Genomic DNA, 17,756 nt, shown 5'->3' on the forward strand with positions numbered 1-17,756 from the left:
CTTATCTACATGGATATCCGTTAACCTAAAGATAACGCTAGGATAGTAACAGGAATGAACTGCAGACTTACCAGTGAAGGATTTTGATTGTAGATTCACCCTCACGTAGCCCCGCTAGCCTGCATGTATCATGTTTTCTCAATCAATTTTCATGAAAGCTGCCAAGATTTTGAATCATGGTTGTCCCATTTCCTTCAGTGATTGTCCGTAGCTAGACTAGTGCCCTAAGAGAGCCGAGGCAGAGAGAAATAATAAATTGTAGGGTAAGTAGACCGTATGATTTTGCTTTCGACGACCCAGGCGGAGGGTGTATTGAATCCCTGGAGCGCACGGCGAAAAATATCACCTGCATTGGAATGATCCTTTCTTTGCACACATGACAGAATCATAGACTAGAAAGGTGGCCCATCTCTGACCGATTCATCCGGCGACTCTCGCAACATGAAGGACCGGTTTCTCCAAGCTGGTCATGAGGTCGGTCAACACTCGGTGATTTAGAAGGGCGACAAGTTTCACCACCTCGAAGAACGCCGCTTTCTCCAGGACCATCATGAGCACTCATCCCGTAGCAGAGGTCACCGCGCCAGCAGCATGGGCGATGGTGCGCAAGCCGGGTGCATGCGTCAAGCAAGTGAAACTGACAGTCTGACAGGTGGAGGACAAGTTCTCGCCGTATGCGAAGGAGACGTTGGCGAAGCTGATCACTTTCGTCAACGTCTGTGCTGTTCAATTCCAGACATATGTCGCCTACTGATACAGCGAACGCTTTGCACAGGATGAGGTCTTCCCTGCCACGAAGCTTGCGCACGCGCAGTTGCCCACTGACCCTGCGACGCGGTGGAAGACGGTCATCCCAATCGTTGCGGAGCTCAAGGCCAAGGCTCGCAAGCTGGGCTTGTGGAACCTCTTCCTCGGCAAAGCACGCTATCCGGAGTTTGGTGTGCCCCTCACCAACCTCGAGGTACGTGCCACCGCGTCTTTCCGATCTGTGAGGCTGATGTGCGTGTAGTATGCTCTAATGGCTGAAGTGCTGGGGCGCGGAGGTCAGTTGGCCTCGGAGGCCGTGAACTGCTCTGCTCCTGATACTGGCAACATGGGTACGTAGTGTAAGCATACATATGGGTTATGCTCATAGTGATTGTAGAGGTCCTCGCGAGGTACGGCTCCCCTGAGCAGCAGAAGAAATGGCTAGTTCCCCTCCTGAACGGCGAGACACGCTCTGCGTTCTCTATGACTGAACGATACGGTACGTCATCATACGGTTCGCGCGCGAAGAAGGCATTATGATAGGTCCGTACAGTTGCCTCTTCAGATGCTACGAATATTCGCACTACCATCCGTCAGGAAGGCAACGAGATCGTAATTAACGGTCATAAATGGTTTGCACCTCGTCGCTCTCTTCGAGCCTTGCCTTCATCCACTGTTTTGCAGGTACATCAGCGGCGCCGGCGACCCGAGATGCGCTCTGCATCTTGTGCTGGGTAAGAGTGACCCCGACAACTCGGATCGTTACCACCAGCAGAGCATCGTTATCGTCCCGGCCAACGCTCCCGGAGTGAAGGTCATCCGTCCTATGCAGGTCTTCGGCTACGATGATGCTCCGGAGGGACATTGCGAGATCATATACGAGAACGTCCGTGTTCCTCTCAGCAACCTCGTTCTGGGCTGGGGGAAGGGCTTCGAGGTATTATACACTTAATATATGTCGTTGTGTGTACTCACGTATGCTGCCTCAGATCATTCAAGGCCGCCTAGGGTATGCAATGTCACCTTCGTGATATATAATTTGCTCATGTCGTCTTGCAGACCTGGCCGTATCCATCACTGCATGCGTTCAATTGGCTGCGCTCAGTATGCCTTGGACCTGATGATCCAGCGTGTCACCGATCCGGCCAAGAAGACGTTCGGGAAGTACTTGTACGAGCATGGTTAGTATGTATCGTCTGTTCTACACCAGCTCCGCTGACGCAAACTAGGTACCGTCATCGCTGACATCGCGCAATCTCGTGCCGAGATAGATTCAGCCAGAATGCTTGTGTTGAGCGCTGCCTTGCAGGTGTGTGAAACTGCTTGTGAACTGGACGAAGTGGTAGATGACATTTGTACCAGATTGACAAGAGCAACACGAAGGGTGCTCTCAAGGAAATTGGCATGGCCAAGGTGAGCATTAAATAATAGTTAGAACCGCGGTGATGCTCACTGGCTTGGCAGTTCGTCGTGCCTTCAATGGCCTGTCGGATTGTCGACCGCGCCATCCAGGCGTTCGGTGCGGAAGGCGTCAGCCAGGACACCCAACTCGCCTCTCTGTACGCTGGCCTGAGAACGCTGCGCATTGCTGACGTACGTCGTAGCGTTTCTTGGATTCACTTTCAAACACTAATGCGATCCGCTGTGGTAGGGCCCCGATGCGGTGCACATTCAGCAGATCGGTCAGAGGGAGCTGAAACGTGCTCCAGCCCTGGCAAAACGGACGGCGGAGATCCAGAAGAGGGAGCGGGCACTTCTGGAGAAGCACGGTCTCCTGTCAAAACTGTAAAGCGTCGCGATATTCCTTGGTTGATCGTTCACTATTGCATGCATGTAGCATTGTATCTATCTTTGAGATTGGATTGGATGTCCGTTGCTCCAGCTCCGATTACTGTTGTCAGCGCCGCAGATCAGTGAGAGCGTCGCTCCCGTGAGCCCATGGCACCAAGTAAATCTTTCTTTCAATTTTTAAACAGCGCGCGTAAAAACAGCGTTCTATTCGCAGCGGTGGCAATCGCCTAATCTGCCTACGGCACGACGACGAGGTTTCTTTCATCCTGTATTGCAGTGGAGAAGGCTCACACGAAGGGTACACAACATCTCACCACGAAATGTATCCACATGCCTTGCTAGCTGGCCTCGGTCGGACATAGATGATAAAAATGTGGCGAATGGTGAAGGGAAGCAGCATCGACATAATTTGCGAGTAGCTCCACCAAACTCCTGCCAACACGAGAGCCAGACCATTGATCAGCCACCTGAATCTGCCTTGATGAGTACGCACAAACGCACAGCTACTCCTGTGCCTCCTTGTCCTTCTTGATGAATTCCTGTATCCTCTCCGCCTCCTCCAGCAACACATCTGCGCCAGGCTTGGCGTAGTCCTCCACACCAAACAACGCGCGCACCGCCTGGTTCTCCCGTATCGTCCTCTGGGAGCTCCACCCGACCCCACTCTCTGACGGGCGAGACCTCCTGCCGCTGTCCACCAGCGAGATGTCCGCGTCACCGATACTGGGCAGCTGCTGCCGCAAACGCAGGGCCACCTCGAGCTCCCAGTACGACTGCTCGTGGCTCAACAAAGTAGAGTCTGTCTTGTAGATGAACGCATCATCGATGGCTTTTGACAGCGTCTCGGGCGTGATGAAGGAGTCGGATTGGTGATACAACGAGACGAGGGCGCGCAACTTCTTTCGGGGGAGTGTGGTGGTTGTGGATAGGGCCGTCTTGGATGAGGATGCGGTTGCGCTCGACGAGGAGTGTCGTGTGCGCGAACTTATCCGCCGAAGGGAACTCCGGAGCGCACTTGTTGTCGCCGACATACGTAGGACGGAGAAAGAGAGGATGCTTATGTAAGTGTTACCTGTGTGGCTTTGGCGCTCGTGTAAAATGACAGAGAAGGAGGCAAGGTCCCGTGTGGCTGAACGCATAGTTCTTTAGGCGTTTGACTTGCGCAGCATGGACACCATATCATCGTCTATATATCTTGCTTCAAGCTTCGTTATTCAATATTCATTGCTGAAACGACCGAGCTCGACGTGTCCTTCAGCGTCGCGAATCCGTTCCGTCCCACGTGCCTCTCTTCACCGGCGCCTGCCGGCGCAGGTACCGACTTTTGAGTCAAGCCCGTCCGCAACCCGCACTCCACTACTTACATCCACACCACCACGCACTCACCTCCACTACACAACACCACACCCACCACACACCATACCATGGCCAAATCGGCCCGCTCCAAAATCAAACGGCACTTCCGCGCCAAAAAGCGCACAGAGGGCATCTACGCCGCCGTCGAGGCTGCGCGGCTCAACCGCCTCGCCTTGAAGCTCAAGGCCATCTCCACCGCCGACGACGAAGGGGAGCGCATGCAGCAGGACCCGGCTCAGGCGCAGGGGGGAGGAGAGGGCGAGGGCGAGTGGGAGGACATGCCAGGTTGGTCTTGGTTCGCCGCGTTTGCGCTGCTCGACCCGGGGGACATCACCGCAGACGCGCTCGCGCGCCTCGCTGCGCCCGTTCGTGCGCGGGGGGACAGGGCGCACGTCGGCCTCCAGGCCGACATGATTAGAAACGACGGGGGATCCGGTGCCGTCCTCGACCATCTCTTCCCGAGCACTGCTGCTGCTGCTAATTGAGGGTCGATGGTTGACGCGCACCTTTTTTCTTTCTTTTCTTCATACAGATGATCAGCAAGCGGACGACGCCGCAGCCGGCCCAGGTCCGCCTTCTCGCTCACTTTCCCAATCCCACACTCACATTATCGTTCCTACGTAATTCGTTACAGATGCGATGGCGCTCGACTCGGGCTCATCCACGGACGCTGCGAAGCTGATATCGACACATGGTCCGCGGGGCTCGCGGCACGAGGAGTGGCGGGCGTCGAAGGGCATGGCGCCGCGGTCGCAGTCGCGAGGGATAAATAGGCAGGGTGGGGTCAAAGCGCGGAGGAAAGCGGGACGTCCGCAACGCAGACGATGAGCTTCAGACCAGTCGTGGCTCTGTATCCCGTATCCACTTGTTACCATAGGTTCGAACTTGGGGCTCACACAACTGGGATCTAGTTCTCAGTAACCATTTCGTCGGCCGTGAAGAAAATTTTCTACATCGAATTAGGGACAAGTTATTTAAATCGACAACCGTTGAGCATCTAAAGTCTGCGGTAACGAGTGACGGCAGCGCTTCGAGTTCTGTACATTAAATTGCCAAGTCGCTGGCGACCTTAAGTTAAAATACTGTACTTGAGGGAAACTGCTGAAAAATCATCATCGACATGAAAGCTTCTTTTTTGGTATACATTTTGTGCTGTTGTCGTGTGCCTGCATTCAGACGGCTTCCTCGGCGGTATTGACCGACGGGGAGAGCTTCTCGTCGTCCGTATCGAGCGTCGGGGACCGCTTGTGCTCTTCAACATCCGCCACCGATTCTCTGCGCAATGACCTGTTAGTGGCTGACGAAAGAGACAGAGAGAAAGGAAGAAACACTCGCCCAAAGTCCTCCATAACAAACTGGTCCGTCGTCACATGCACCTCGGGACGTGCAAACACGTACGGTTGCGCCTTCAGGCCCCCGGCGCCCCCGAGGCGCACTGCGGTAGCGGACGGGACACCGACGCCGGACATGCGCCCAAAGTGCATGTTCCCGGTGCGCCCGCCGGGCGACGGGAGCTGCGAGGCGTTGTGCACGTAGATGTCGCCGTGCGCGAATTCTTGCAAGCGAATGACGGCGCGGCACGCCGCGATCGCGCTGCGGGAGAGAGTGGATGAGCGCGGATCGAGTCACAGAGGGGCGGAGGGGACGTACGAGAAGGTTGCTGCGGGGATCTAATCGGGCGTGAGCATGTGTTTCGCTGGGACGAGGATCTGTGACTTACGGTCGCGATGCTATGAGCGGTCACGATGGAGACTCGTGAGCTTATCTGACAGCCGAAGAATGCCACAGCGTCTACACTTACATGTTCATCATAGCTAGACGACAAGCAGTGTTTTAGAGCCCACGCGAACAGAGATGATGCAGAACTACTCACGGTTCAGATTAATGACCGCCAGAATCTGCGAGATCCTATACTCAGGTATCGCAGATGCTTATGAAATGGAGGCGACTCACAGCAGGAACGGAATTGAACAGGAACGTGACAAGGAAATAGACGAGCCCGTCATGGAAGAGCATGCGCACGAGGCTCGATCGCGACGTGAGCGGCACAAGCGCGGCGATTGTTAACAGCAGGATCGCCAGGTCAAACACCATAGCTACAGTCTCTTCCATCAGCGTGTGAGGGCAAAATGGGCGCAAGCAGACGCACTCGCGAAGAACGAGATGTTGAGGAAGACGTGGTTCGTGTATGTCACCTCGCACGCTTCGGTCGCAGTATCGTACACCGCGTGGATGACGAACATGCCGCGCCAGAGGAGGGCCCAGTGCGCGAGACAGAGGATGCCTAGCGGGATCACGATCTTGAGCTTGCGCTCCCAGAGAGCTATCCTGGAGTGTGGGAATTCATGTGAGTGTAAGGATAGTGGGTGGGCGGTGAAAGCTCACGTTCGGAGCATCAGCGACGTCGAGGCGCACAGGATGGCCATGTTTCCTGTCCACTGCTGGCGGTTCAGTATGCGCCGCGCAACAAATAATATATGGACGCTCACGGAATTGAAGGTATATAGCGCTTGGCAATTGACCTGAGAGGGTGTAAGAAATAGCTACCGGATGTGTATGGAGGAGGTGCATACATGTTTAATGACAGAAAAAGATATCAACCTGTATACATCGATTGGTAGGTGTAAGACAGAGAGTAAAGATCAACTTACAGTCCAATAAGAGCCCATAGCAAACAGTATCTACAAAGAAAGAAAGGGACTGGGGACAGCGAGATCAGACAGAATGGCTGCATGTTATCTAGGAAATGACTGACTCTGCGGATCGGCTCGTCAGTAATACGGCAAATTGAGATGAGCAATCCGAACGCACCAATGGCCAAGCGAAGTCGCGCTTTCTCGTAATGAGAGACCATTCGAAGTTGGACGTTTGGAAGAGCTCCCAGATGTAGAGACCGAAGAGCGTGAACACTAGGTTTGTGTACGCGGCTGTAAAAAGACACGGAGACATGTGAGCAGAGTATCGCCAATATGAATCGGGAATGGGCACGCACTGGTATCCCTCTCAATCTCTTCCTGGGATGACCAATCGACCATGGTAGCGTGTCCAGGATGGTTGGAGGGGGAATATTGGCGAGGTAGAGGGGGTATAATATCGGGGAACGTTTAAAAGAGCGGGTGGCAACGAGCATGAGCGCTGCATGTGCCGGAGCGCCCGAGTGAAAAGAGAGAATGACAGGTAGGACGTAACTTTCTTGTTCTGTCGCGTCCCTTGTCATTCTTCTGTTTTCTGTCACGTTTGTCTTCTCCCGTCGCGTCCAGTCTGATCCGGGCACGGACCCTGCATCTGCGCCGACTCGCACATGCGGACAGAAAGTTTGTGTGTATTTTGTGTGCATTTTATTCCAGAGGACATGGAGAGATGTCGAAATGGAAGGTATTCAAGTTGTTGTTGACGCGGATGCAGATCCCAGATCGGCGTGTGCTGAACGATCGCCACCGCGCCGCCCCTTTCCAAAATAGGTAATCATGGCGGCCGTCCGATTGGCTCAGCCGTCCTCGTCGGCCAGCCATCACAACTCCGCGACCTGCAAAAATTAAAATTAAAACTAGTATCAAACAGGTTTCCGACTTTCGATCTCCTGCGTACTGTCACTACCAACCATAAGCGGCAGCCTCTACATGTCAAAGTGTAGCGCATGTTCTGCCAGCACGCCAGAACCCACATGCCCGCACGCAAGCGGCGACGCCGGACTCATATATCCCATATATCATACTTCTGATAGTAATACGATTGGGGGACTCGATCATCATCGCTGTGGACGAATGCTCATTACTGTATGTCCAGCCGAATGATTAATGACTGCAAGTCTCCCACAAAGTGTACAGCAGTCGGTATCGATCACACGCGCACACTATTAATTTCAGAAACTCGAGGCCGCAAACGACAGCCTCGACACATTTAATTGTCAAATGCATACGTGTATGCCGGCAAGTACTGCGACCTAGCTGCACCATACCGCCACCTCCCCGTCCGCACCCGCACTGACCAGCCACGGCTGCCGCGCGCACCACCGCACCTGCAGCACCCCAAGCCCGTCCTTCACCGCGTGCCCCCGCAGGATCTTCAGCGGCACAATCAGTGGGTTCGTCAGCAGGTCGTTGTACACCCGCGCGTGAAACACCTGGATCGCCCCGTCGTCCGACGACGTCGCGAACAGCGGGTACGAAGGGTGGAAGTGCACCGACCGCAGTGCGCGCGTGTGGTACCTGTGGGCGGATGCATGTCAGCGCGCGAGATACCAAATGGGTGAACCGGCGGCGGAGGCGGAAAGAAGGGAATGTAACACGTACCTGAGAATCTTGTACGGCTTGTCGCTCAGTTCGAGGTCGAACCAGCATAGCTTCCGGTCATAACCCCCGACGATCAGGTGGTCTCCGGATGGATGCACATCCATCGAAGATATCCACCGAATGCCGGGCATGAGCGTCTTCAATAGCTTCTGCTCCGCGAGGTTGTACATGCGCACGTACCGCTGCGTCTGCGTGTGGAATAAGTTTAAGAATGTTACACGTAGAATGAAGAAGGCGGAACGCACGGCGACGAAAAAGTACGGCTTCGTGGGATGGAAGAGTACGAGCTGCACGACACCCTTGACCTTTCTGAAAGGCGCCTGCGAGTGTCTGCGTGACAACTGATGCATCCAAACGCCGCCCTGGCCTTCGCTGCTCGCTGGCCAGAATTTTCAGCGGTTACGGAGGCGGAAAGCTGGCATACGAACTCACATACGGAAGCCAAGTAATCGCCCCTCCGGTGCCAAACAAGCTGCTTCGGCACACCCGCCGAAGGAGGTAACGCAAGTGTCAGGATGGGTGCGTCCGAAGAAGACGCAGCTGATGTCAGAGAGCTCCACTTGACAGGCGAGGGCGTGGTGGGCTGGGGAGGGAGCGTCGCAGGCGACAGAAGGGCCTGCGTCGCAGTGAGGACAGACACAGGCAGGTTCGGAGGGAACAAGAAATGCAGCTGCTCCTCGCTGCAGAAGCCGGGGCCGTCAGCATCACATCCACAGCGCAGAGCAGGCAGCGGATCAGGACGCACACTCCGACTACGAAGAAGCTGACGTCCATCCGCGGACACCACTCCACCGCCCCGACCTTGCCGGGGAACGTCCACCGCTTCACCTCCTTGCCTACCATGACTTCCCAGAGCCGTACCACACCGCTCTCGTCCCCGCTGATGACCCACGCACCGTCGGGACTGACGCTCAGCGCCCGCACGCGGTGACCCTCGTGGGACACCTGAAGCGCGCGGTACACAGGGAACGGCTTTAGGCTGTTCGGGTTCGGGAGCTTCGGGATCATGCTGTTCGGGTCGATCTGGAGCTTCACGCGCTGGATGCGCGGCGCGAGATACAGGTCGAGCTGGCGCGAAAAGCGCTCCTGGATGAACGCCTCGTACGCGGGCACGCGCCGCAGCGCGTCGAACTTGGCCGGGAGGAAGTTGCGCGCGCGGTCCTCCGGGTCCGTCGCCTCCCATGCCGCGCGCTCCTCCGGGGTGGGTACGTACTCCTCCGGTGGGTTGTACGACTCCGCGTGCGTGGGCAGCCGCGGTTTCGGTGCGGGAAGTGGGGCGGGGTGCGTCGAGGGCTCTTCGTTCCATATTGCGTAGAATTGCGGCCTGTCGGACGCGGTTTTTGGCTTGGAGGGGACGATGCGGCCTAGGCGGATCGCGCGCACGATCTTCATGACCTGTGGTTAAGACGGTGGGGTTCGTGTCAGTACATGCCAGGAGTAATGGTCATGTCCTTGACCTTCTGTTTCTCCCATTTGCTGGGAATCCATCTCCGTTTTGGTTCGGGCGCAGCAGAGAGCGGCATGACCTCTTCCTTGCCCTTCCCGGTGAACCACTCTACGGTCGGCTCGTAGGGGTTGTATGCGGCATCGGGGACCTCGTTCTCCTGAAGCCTCCGGATGAGGTCGAGCTCCTCCGCCGTGAGCGGCTTGTCCGTTTGTGCCTTTTTGTCGAACGCAGATGTCCTGTGTGAATAGTATTGAGTATGCAAGAGTAAAGACTATGGAGGTAGGGAGATACCATGCAGAGGGGTCATCCACCGTGTTCAGGAATTTGTCGAGCTCATCGCCCCGCGCCGGGCGCAGCACCTTCTTGCCGTCAATAGAGTAGCCTACATGGGGCAGATCGTCGTACCAGTGCATGGGTATGTCCCCGACGCGGTTCGGGGCCTGTCAAGCGCGTGTGCGCAATTCGGACTCAGATAATGAGGGAGGAGCAAGAGTGGCAGGGAGCGTACGTCTTCCGTGGAAGAGTCCGAGTCGTAGTCGGGCTCGATGGCGGGGTAGACGCGTTTTGGCTGGCCGGTGATGTCTGAGACGACCATTTTGACTTTGGGGAATATGTGCAGGTCGTCGTCGTCTTCCTCCTCATCATCCTCGGATTCTTCGTCTTCGTTCTCGTCCTCGTCTTCCTCATCCTCGTCGTCGTCCCCTCCTGCATCCTCGTCTTCGTCCTCAGTATCGCTCTTCGTGTCAATCTCAGGGAACTCATCTGCTTCCCCATCGTCCGACGCGTCCGCCCCGTCCTCCCCCTCGTCCTCGCTCTGCATCTCCAAATCGACCTTCTGCGGGAACGCCGGCGGGGCGGGCTCGTCCCGAGCAGCGGCCTTGCGCTTTCTCCCGCTCTTTTGTACCTCTGCAGCGGCCATGGCGAGACAGGCGCGTTATGGTGCAGAGAAGTGAGTAAATTCGAGGATATCAGATCTGCGCGGGCGAGAAATAGAGAGGGAAATTTCGCGGAGGGTTCCCACGGGGCTACTGTAGGTAGATCGGATCGGGAGCGTCTTCGCGCGCGACGCGTCGCACTTGTATCTACTTTTCCGACATTTGCACGGACACAAATCTTACAAGACTGCACGATGGTGAACTACGGAGGAGGTACGTCCTCGTCCTCGCCCAGCGGCTCACTCTTCATCGTGTTATGATATCTAGACGAGATTTCCGCGCTGGTGGTTGACATCGGCTCGTCCTCTGTGCGAGCGGGCTATGCGGGGGACGACACTCCCAAAGCCTTCGTTCCTACTACCTATGGCTTTATCGAGGAGCCTTCTTCGCCAGAAGATGACATCGAGATGGCAGACGTATACGGCGTGGAGAAGCTCCCACCCCAGAAGAAGCTCAATCTCTTCATCGGCCAGAACGGCCCCTCGATATGGCGGGAGGGCATGCAGGCGGGGAATCCCGTGCAAAACGGCTTGAGTGCGTCGTACCATCTCGTTGAGGTTGCGGAATTGATGAGATGTCTGTAGTCCACGATTTCAACCCAATACCCCCACTCATCTCGCACGCGCTCGTGGACATGATGCGCTGCAACCCCGAAGAGCACCCCGTGCTCGTGACAGAGCCGGCGTGGAACACCAAGGAGAACCGCGAGCGTATGGCGGAGATCATGTTCGAAGAGTTCCACGTCCCGGCGTTCTACATCGCGAACACGAGCGTGCTGAACGCGTTTGTCCTCACACCTGTGATTCACCCACTCTGACTGACGTGTGCGTGGGCAGTTTTGCCGCAGGAAAGGGCTCCGCCCTCGTGATCGACGTTGGACAATCCACCGCAAGCGTCACACCCGTTGTAGACGGCTTCGTCCTCCGCAAAGGTGCGATGCTCCTTTGTTGCGATCGCTTTCCCGCTTACAAGTCATCCAGGTTTGATGTACTCCGCTCTCCCCCAATTAGTACACGCTCATGCGAAGCATCTGCTCGTCACACCAAGCTCGAGACGCGCTGGAATCCAGCTCATCCCACACCAGCTCATCGCAAGCAAACAGGCATGCCAAACCACCGTCTTCCGAGCTATATATTGCTGATGAATCTCCTTTGTGAAGCCAGTAGACGCAGGGGTGCCGCCGCGGTTCGAGCTGCGGCAAGACCGCATAGCGGGCACGACGGAGAGCTGGAGAACGTGGGCCGAGTCGCGCGAGGTGGACGAGTGGATCCAGAGTGTCGCGGGTATCCTTGATCAAGGTTGGAACGAACAGTGAGCTCGTTCTCTCCGCCAGGCTGTGTGCGCCTGACTGTGCTTCTCAGGGCTGCAACCCAGCGGGGTCCACGACACTACGAATTCCCGACGGGCTACAACTATCATTTCAGCTCCCTTGAGCGGTCCATGGTCGGCGAGCAGCTGTTCAGCCACTCCCCTCAGATGATCGTACGTTGTTGTCCTTGTTCTCTCCTCCATTGTCGTCGGACGACCTATCCCCTAATCTACCTTCTCATCTGGTTGACTGGTGTGCGCTGTGTAGGCTACGAATCCGAACCTCCCGAAAACAATTCCCGCGCTAATCAGCGCCTCGCTCAGCGCCTGCGACGTCGACCTGCGACAAGTGCTCATGGGTAACGTCGTGCTCACGGGCGGGGGCAGCCTTTTCTCCGGCTTCGCGGATCGACTGCACAACGAGCTCACGCGAAACTTCCCACACGTATGTCCTGCCCGGAGAATTCCTGTCCTTCCGCCTTAATTGACTTCAACCTTCTGCCCAGGTAAAAATCCACGCACCGGGCAACCCCACTGAGCGCAGATATGGCGCATGGCTCGGCGGGAGCATCCTTGCGAGTCTGGGGACGTTCCACCAGTTGTGGATCAGCAGGGAGGAATGGCAGGTATGTGCTGGTTTGTGTGCATCTTCAGCGTACACGGCTCACTCTTCCCCATTCTCGCAGGAACATGGAAAGTCCATCGTTGAGCAGAGGTGTAAGTAAATCTCGCATGTTTGGATGTTGTATTTGGCTCCTGGCCGCGAAACCTTGTTGCCGCTCTCCGATGTTCCCTCGCAGGACCCATTCTCGACAATAGCGCATTGCAGAACTGAGTCGTGGGGTGCAATATATATAGTCATTTTACAGCGACAGCGACAAGCAAACATTGTAAACTCTTTCGTACCACTACCGATGATCGTTATCCTCAAGAGATGCGACTATAGATTGCACGAAATGCATGGAAAGGATGTACAGGGGACCAACGCAACGCAAATATACTGACCAGCCTTCAAGTGCTACGCGTCCTCAGCGAGCACCAGCTGGCACTTCTCGACCTGGGGAAGCGCCGCTTCCCTGCGCCGTCCCGCGCTGCAGTGCAACATCGTGCACTGCTCATACTGTTTCCTGCATCCACGGGTCCATCCGCCTCTTCGTGTCCCACCACACACCAACGGAGTAAGAGAGACAAAAGAGGAAGGCGAAGAATGAAAGTGGATAAAATCATAGGAGGGAGAGGAAGGTACGGGGTACTCTGCCACAGAGCACCAAGTGTCCGGCTCAGAATACGCACGTATGCAATAGATTACCAAAGCGTAAGGGAAGGGGTTTTTGACAGGCGGAGAATCGGCAAGGAAAGTGGGGACTCATCAACGGGGCGTATCGTACAAAATCTTCCGACGTGGGATCGGATGGTGGAGACATGCCAGGTTGCACGAACTCAGAAGGCCACGATTTCCCTCCGTTCGCGCGCGTCCACCAGAGCACCGATGGCCTGGCGCCTGCTACGAGAGGCAAAGTTCTTCGGGAGCAACTCGTCGTTGTTGGACGGCGGGCCACGGGGCTGACGCACCACCAGGCTGACAACCCTCTGCACGACCACCGGGATTTCCCGCTGGGGGACGGTGATGGAAATGGTGTTGGGGGCGGGACGGCCGATACCAAGTCCTTCATAGAGCTTCCTGACTGCCTCCTCACGAGGAGAAAGTGGAGGTGGCAGTACATCCCCAGAAGATGAGGCGGTTTGAGGGGTGCTCGGAGGGGAGTTGGACTTCGAAGACATAGACGAAGACTCGTCTCCATCCGTGCTATCACCGACATCGATGGTGACGTTGGGTGAGAATGGCAAGGACGCCGCGCTCAAAGTAAGTGGTGAAGGGCGGCTCTTGCCGGAGCTAACAGCAGGGAATGTCGGCTCAATGGGTGGGGGAGTGATCTTCACCAGAGGGGAGGACGCTGCACGGTTTCCGCTCAGCACCGAGTTGTTCGCACCGCCACGTCTCCATGACACAGCAGCGTCAGACTTCGAGGTGGTAGAAGTACCGTTCGTGTTTCCGTAGTTGATGTTGTTAGAGGCAGGGTTGCCAAGGGAAGTGCCACCGCTGATTACAGTGGTGTAGTTGGGAGTCGAAGGGGGTCTTGATGATGAGAATTCGTCTTCGTCAGAGTCATATCGCCCAGACGCAATGCGACTACCAAATTTGCCACCAAGGGCAGCGGTCATCGGGAGTTGTTCATCAGCACCAACTCCAAGCCTGGCACGTAGCTGTTCAGCCTGGTTCACCCGGCGCACCTGAGCGTTGGGTGCAGGTGAGCGCAAGTCGAAAGTGCCGTTCATAGGCCCTGCAGTGGCCGGGGGAACAAAGCCAACAGCGCTGCGTCTCAGCGGCTGCTGAGCTTGACGCTGACGCTGGGACTGGGCAAGTTGAGCCTGTGCTTGCGCGAGCAACTCAGCTTGGTACTGCTGAGCCTGGATAGCCTAAGAAAGCCGTCAGTGCCTGGTGTGCAGAGCAGGCTACAATGTCAACGTACCTGCAACCTAGCGAGCTCCATCTGCATCAACTGCAATTGGACGAGCTGATTCTGGGCAGCAGCAGCAGAGTTAAAGGGCATGCCACCCATGGCCTGCTGCTTCGCGAATCTGTTCGCGCCACCGTCCACTGCTGAGGTCATGGGAGGCTGTTGCATACGATTGGCTTGGTTGCGGATGAACAAATTCTGCATAGTAAGGTCGGACAGCTCATCCTCTTCTTCATAAGAGAAGAGGTCACCCTGCGCTGCGGGCATATAACGCGGGACAGCGAAAGAGCCGTTGGGAACAGCTGTGTGGGGTATATTGGCTGTGGATCCTGAAGCAGAGCGAACTCCACCTGTGCGGAGACCAGAGAGGAGGGATGCACGGGGGTTGGGCGCAGGAGCGGTGGCCATTGCGATGTGGGTAGTGAGATCAGAGGTATCGGTGGAGTGAAGGGATGAAGTGGCAAGAGTGGGTGTGGGCGAATAAAGGATGAAAGAATACAACTGGAGTAGTTGGATCACGTCAGACAGACGAGTTCAAAGCTGGGGAGCGCGTCCATTATAAACCCACCTGACAAAGGCGCTCGAACGAGCTTAACTGCCAATCTGGAGGCGCAACGACACGTCTATCTCTCTCCCCGAGGGATATAGGGGCTGGTGGGCGAGGGTTGCAAAGTCTGCAGAACGATCTGCGAAGGGAAGTGCCGGATGGGCGATTAGAGAAATTGGGCCGGGAAAGTTGGAATCTTGGCACGTATGTAAAGACGATAGAGACTTATATATCCTAAAAGTCGAGAAGAGAGAGACAGACAGACAGAAGAACGAGAAGAAAGACCACCAACAAGCGGAAGAGGTCAGAGAGAGAGACGACAAGAATCAAAACCCTCGCCACGAGTATAGCCTCGGCCCCGGCGGACCCCCGCCACCACACGAGGACAATCAATCAGCGCTTGCCAAACAGACATTGCATTGATCAGCCACTACTTATCGTACTCCGAGGACAATGCAACAAAGAAAAACGAGTCTACATCATGTTCTACACTAGCGTCAGCCGACCACGGTTGAGGTACACCAAACAAAAGAGCTCTGCCACATGCGCCCTAATCTTGACGCCGCGCCGCGAGGGAGTGCCATGTCTGCCTCTTCATCGGTGATATCACAGATACTTTTTCGCACTGGCACGAACTCTGGTATCGAAGACAGGGCTTCGTATTGGAGTGTGCGCGGTGTGAAACGGGTTCAGCATTGTCTAGAGAACACGCTCAGGAAGCATCGACTCCGGACACCATGTTCTGAAACACGAAACTCACCTTGACATACAGCTCCCAAACGTCCACGAAGAACGCCCTGATCCCGTCATCATTGCGCGTCTCGTGCAGTAGCAAAAACTTCATGTCTAGTGAAGTATATTAGCGCAGGACCGGAGCAACCCGCCGCGCCTTACTTCCTGGAGTCACAAACGCAGAAATTGTCCATTCATTGAATTTGTCAACGGACTTCAGATACCTGTGAGGGATGACCTAGTTGGCTAGCTGATAGGTAGAAACGATGGAAACGAGGTGTGATACGAACATCGCGCTTTCCTTCCTCATTACTTCCTCGATGGAATCCAAGCTGGCATTCGCAATCATCTGTATAACGTGCCTGTCCTGACCTCCCCCGATCCTTACCGTCCCGCCCTGTGCATGATGGGCTTGCGAGGCGCTTGAAGCACCGGAGAGAGCCGTCAATGTCCCGGCGAAGGCAGAGGTCGACCAGCTTGGGAGATTCGATGCCAGAGGAGAACTCGCTGTTGTCTGCGATGGCTTGGAAGAATAATGTGTTAAGCTATAAAGGGGAGTATCTGACGGTGACAAGATGAACAAGTGGTGAGACATGCCGTGCGCTGTAAACAGCCTCAGCCCATGGTCCCTTCCAGAGACGCCGGCGTGTACACGTGACTTTAGATGCCATGGGCAGACAAGGCCAAACAACGCCAGACGAAGGCTTTACCAGATCGGGGTTACGCGTCTGCCGCAATGAGTGCGAGCCTGCTGCTTTCCTCGCGTTCCCTCACAACTGCTTTACAATCGTGCCCTCGTACTACTCACCATGCATCACCTTATTATTTGGGAGGCTTCTCTAGACTCGCTTCGCAAACGTCAAATTCTTTTGTAGCCATAAAACTGAACTTCTGCCGACTGAATTCATGTGTACCGCCCGAGTTAGCTCGCAGTATACACTCTACGACCTTGGCAACACCTCAGTCCTCCATCCTCAACTTCACATCCAACAAAGTATGGAATGCAACTCATCGGACATCCAGGATAGCGAAGATACCCTCCGATGGGCGCACACCACCACCTCCTCGGGGTTCGCGAAGCGCATGGAAGAGGTTCCGCGAGTTCCTCGAGCTTATACCTAGTCCAGTGATACTATGGGGAATACTTGCATTGAATGGCATGGTGTTTGTCGCATGGCATCTTGCGGTTGCTAAATATGTATGTGCAAGCTACTTGTCAGGTGTCCCGCTCATTGAGCTCATTGACTGGTTTAATTGACTGGTTTTGCAGCGGACTACTGGGGATCCCAGCACATTTGCATTCATGATACAAAACTTCACTGTTAGTATGACCAATATCAGGGCAGGCCGGATGTGCGTATCTCAAATTGATCACTCCGTGTGAGAATCTCATGCGGAATTTATATAATCGTAGATGGACGCTCCTGACATGTTGTTTCTCCCACAAAGACACGGCTCACTTGTTATTCAATGGCTTGACCTACTCTTTCATGGCGCCCGACGTCATGGCTTTGCTGGGCAACACCAGATTCCTCTCTCTCTACCTTGGAGGTTTGTCCTAGCATCTTGCTGACATCTCATTGTACGATACGCTTGTTCACGTTTCTCTCAGGTGGATTAGTGTCTAGCGCCTTAAGCGTGTGGTGGAATCACAGTGTGAAGAAGCGGGATGAACCTTACGGCTCCCACGGTGCCAGTGGTGCATATCGCTCAACTCATTGGTGCGCGACATGAAGCTCACGGAAATTTCATCCTACGCATAGGTGCAATCTACGGCATCATATCATTCTTTGCATGCTTGGCGCCCACCGCCAAGTTCTACGTCTTTGCCGTTGTGCCAATACCCGCATGGGCCTTCGTCACAGGCATCTTCTTGTGGGATGGCTTCAGTGCCGTATATGAGAAGGTATGTTCAATCAGAATGGTCGTTGTGTTTCAGGATCACTGACATGTCATTGACTTAGCGATCGGGAGTTGACACTGCAGGCCACATTGGGGGAATACTTGCAGGCATTGCATATTACCTGCGCTTGCGGTACCGCTTATTCTGAGGTGTCCGTCAACGTGCGCTCATGGAGATAC

At 55.3% G+C, this 17,756-nt stretch overlaps 8 protein-coding genes across 8 annotated transcripts; 4 read left to right on the forward strand and 4 right to left on the reverse strand.

Moving 5' to 3' along the window:
- Window positions 1-550: 550 nt before the first annotated feature.
- SCP_0204610 (predicted protein) lies at window positions 551-2,536 on the forward strand (the record flags this gene model as incomplete). Its single annotated transcript, XM_027754375.1, has 13 exons — window positions 551-601; window positions 653-715; window positions 776-961; window positions 1,010-1,097; window positions 1,145-1,246; window positions 1,301-1,379; window positions 1,432-1,684; window positions 1,737-1,756; window positions 1,807-1,928; window positions 1,977-2,056; window positions 2,110-2,160; window positions 2,212-2,340; window positions 2,399-2,536. The coding sequence occupies 13 exons, from the start codon at window positions 551-553 to the stop codon at window positions 2,534-2,536; spliced, it is 1,362 nt and encodes a 453-aa protein (XP_027610176.1).
- Window positions 2,537-3,041: 505 nt separating this feature from the next.
- SCP_0204620 (hypothetical protein) lies at window positions 3,042-3,569 on the reverse strand (the record flags this gene model as incomplete). Its single annotated transcript, XM_027754376.1, has 1 exon — window positions 3,042-3,569. One exon carries the CDS (start codon window positions 3,567-3,569, stop codon window positions 3,042-3,044), a length of 528 nt encoding a protein of 175 aa, XP_027610177.1.
- Window positions 3,570-3,962: 393 nt separating this feature from the next.
- SCP_0204630 (hypothetical protein) lies at window positions 3,963-4,722 on the forward strand (the record flags this gene model as incomplete). Its single annotated transcript, XM_027754377.1, has 3 exons — window positions 3,963-4,179; window positions 4,427-4,462; window positions 4,529-4,722. The coding sequence occupies 3 exons, from the start codon at window positions 3,963-3,965 to the stop codon at window positions 4,720-4,722; spliced, it is 447 nt and encodes a 148-aa protein (XP_027610178.1).
- Window positions 4,723-5,066: 344 nt separating this feature from the next.
- SCP_0204640 (hypothetical protein) lies at window positions 5,067-6,929 on the reverse strand (the record flags this gene model as incomplete). Its single annotated transcript, XM_027754378.1, has 15 exons — window positions 5,067-5,169; window positions 5,230-5,487; window positions 5,545-5,564; window positions 5,615-5,624; window positions 5,696-5,708; window positions 5,768-5,792; window positions 5,848-5,990; window positions 6,044-6,222; window positions 6,280-6,332; window positions 6,384-6,416; window positions 6,468-6,495; window positions 6,546-6,575; window positions 6,646-6,650; window positions 6,706-6,821; window positions 6,887-6,929. 15 exons carry the CDS (start codon window positions 6,927-6,929, stop codon window positions 5,067-5,069), a joined length of 1,059 nt encoding a protein of 352 aa, XP_027610179.1.
- Window positions 6,930-7,837: 908 nt separating this feature from the next.
- On the reverse strand, window positions 7,838-10,552 carry SCP_0204650 (Ribosome biogenesis protein; the record flags this gene model as incomplete). Its single annotated transcript, XM_027754379.1, has 8 exons — window positions 7,838-8,102; window positions 8,187-8,374; window positions 8,432-8,565; window positions 8,619-8,866; window positions 8,932-9,581; window positions 9,644-9,869; window positions 9,925-10,073; window positions 10,142-10,552. The coding sequence occupies 8 exons, from the start codon at window positions 10,550-10,552 to the stop codon at window positions 7,838-7,840; spliced, it is 2,271 nt and encodes a 756-aa protein (XP_027610180.1).
- Window positions 10,553-10,762: 210 nt separating this feature from the next.
- SCP_0204660 (Actin-related protein) lies at window positions 10,763-12,601 on the forward strand (the record flags this gene model as incomplete). The annotated part of the gene is made up of 10 exons (XM_027754380.1): window positions 10,763-10,781; window positions 10,836-11,102; window positions 11,153-11,351; window positions 11,405-11,499; window positions 11,549-11,670; window positions 11,728-11,879; window positions 11,930-12,050; window positions 12,145-12,321; window positions 12,383-12,502; window positions 12,563-12,601. The coding sequence occupies 10 exons, from the start codon at window positions 10,763-10,765 to the stop codon at window positions 12,599-12,601; spliced, it is 1,311 nt and encodes a 436-aa protein (XP_027610181.1).
- A 715-nt stretch (window positions 12,602-13,316) lies between these two features.
- SCP_0204670 (hypothetical protein) lies at window positions 13,317-16,269 on the reverse strand (the record flags this gene model as incomplete). Its single annotated transcript, XM_027754381.1, has 5 exons — window positions 13,317-14,354; window positions 14,408-14,896; window positions 15,703-15,788; window positions 15,837-15,898; window positions 15,965-16,269. The coding sequence occupies 5 exons, from the start codon at window positions 16,267-16,269 to the stop codon at window positions 13,317-13,319; spliced, it is 1,980 nt and encodes a 659-aa protein (XP_027610182.1).
- A 564-nt stretch (window positions 16,270-16,833) lies between these two features.
- Window positions 16,834-17,725, forward strand: SCP_0204680 (predicted protein; the record flags this gene model as incomplete). The annotated part of the gene is made up of 6 exons (XM_027754382.1): window positions 16,834-16,872; window positions 16,945-17,027; window positions 17,089-17,225; window positions 17,287-17,373; window positions 17,438-17,580; window positions 17,639-17,725. The coding sequence occupies 6 exons, from the start codon at window positions 16,834-16,836 to the stop codon at window positions 17,723-17,725; spliced, it is 576 nt and encodes a 191-aa protein (XP_027610183.1).
- Between the last annotated feature and the right edge of the window lie 31 nt (window positions 17,726-17,756).

This window comes from Sparassis crispa (genome assembly GCF_003851025.1).
Source record: "Sparassis crispa DNA, contig_000001F, whole genome shotgun sequence".
Taxonomy (NCBI): Eukaryota; Fungi; Basidiomycota; class Agaricomycetes; order Polyporales; family Sparassidaceae; genus Sparassis; species Sparassis crispa.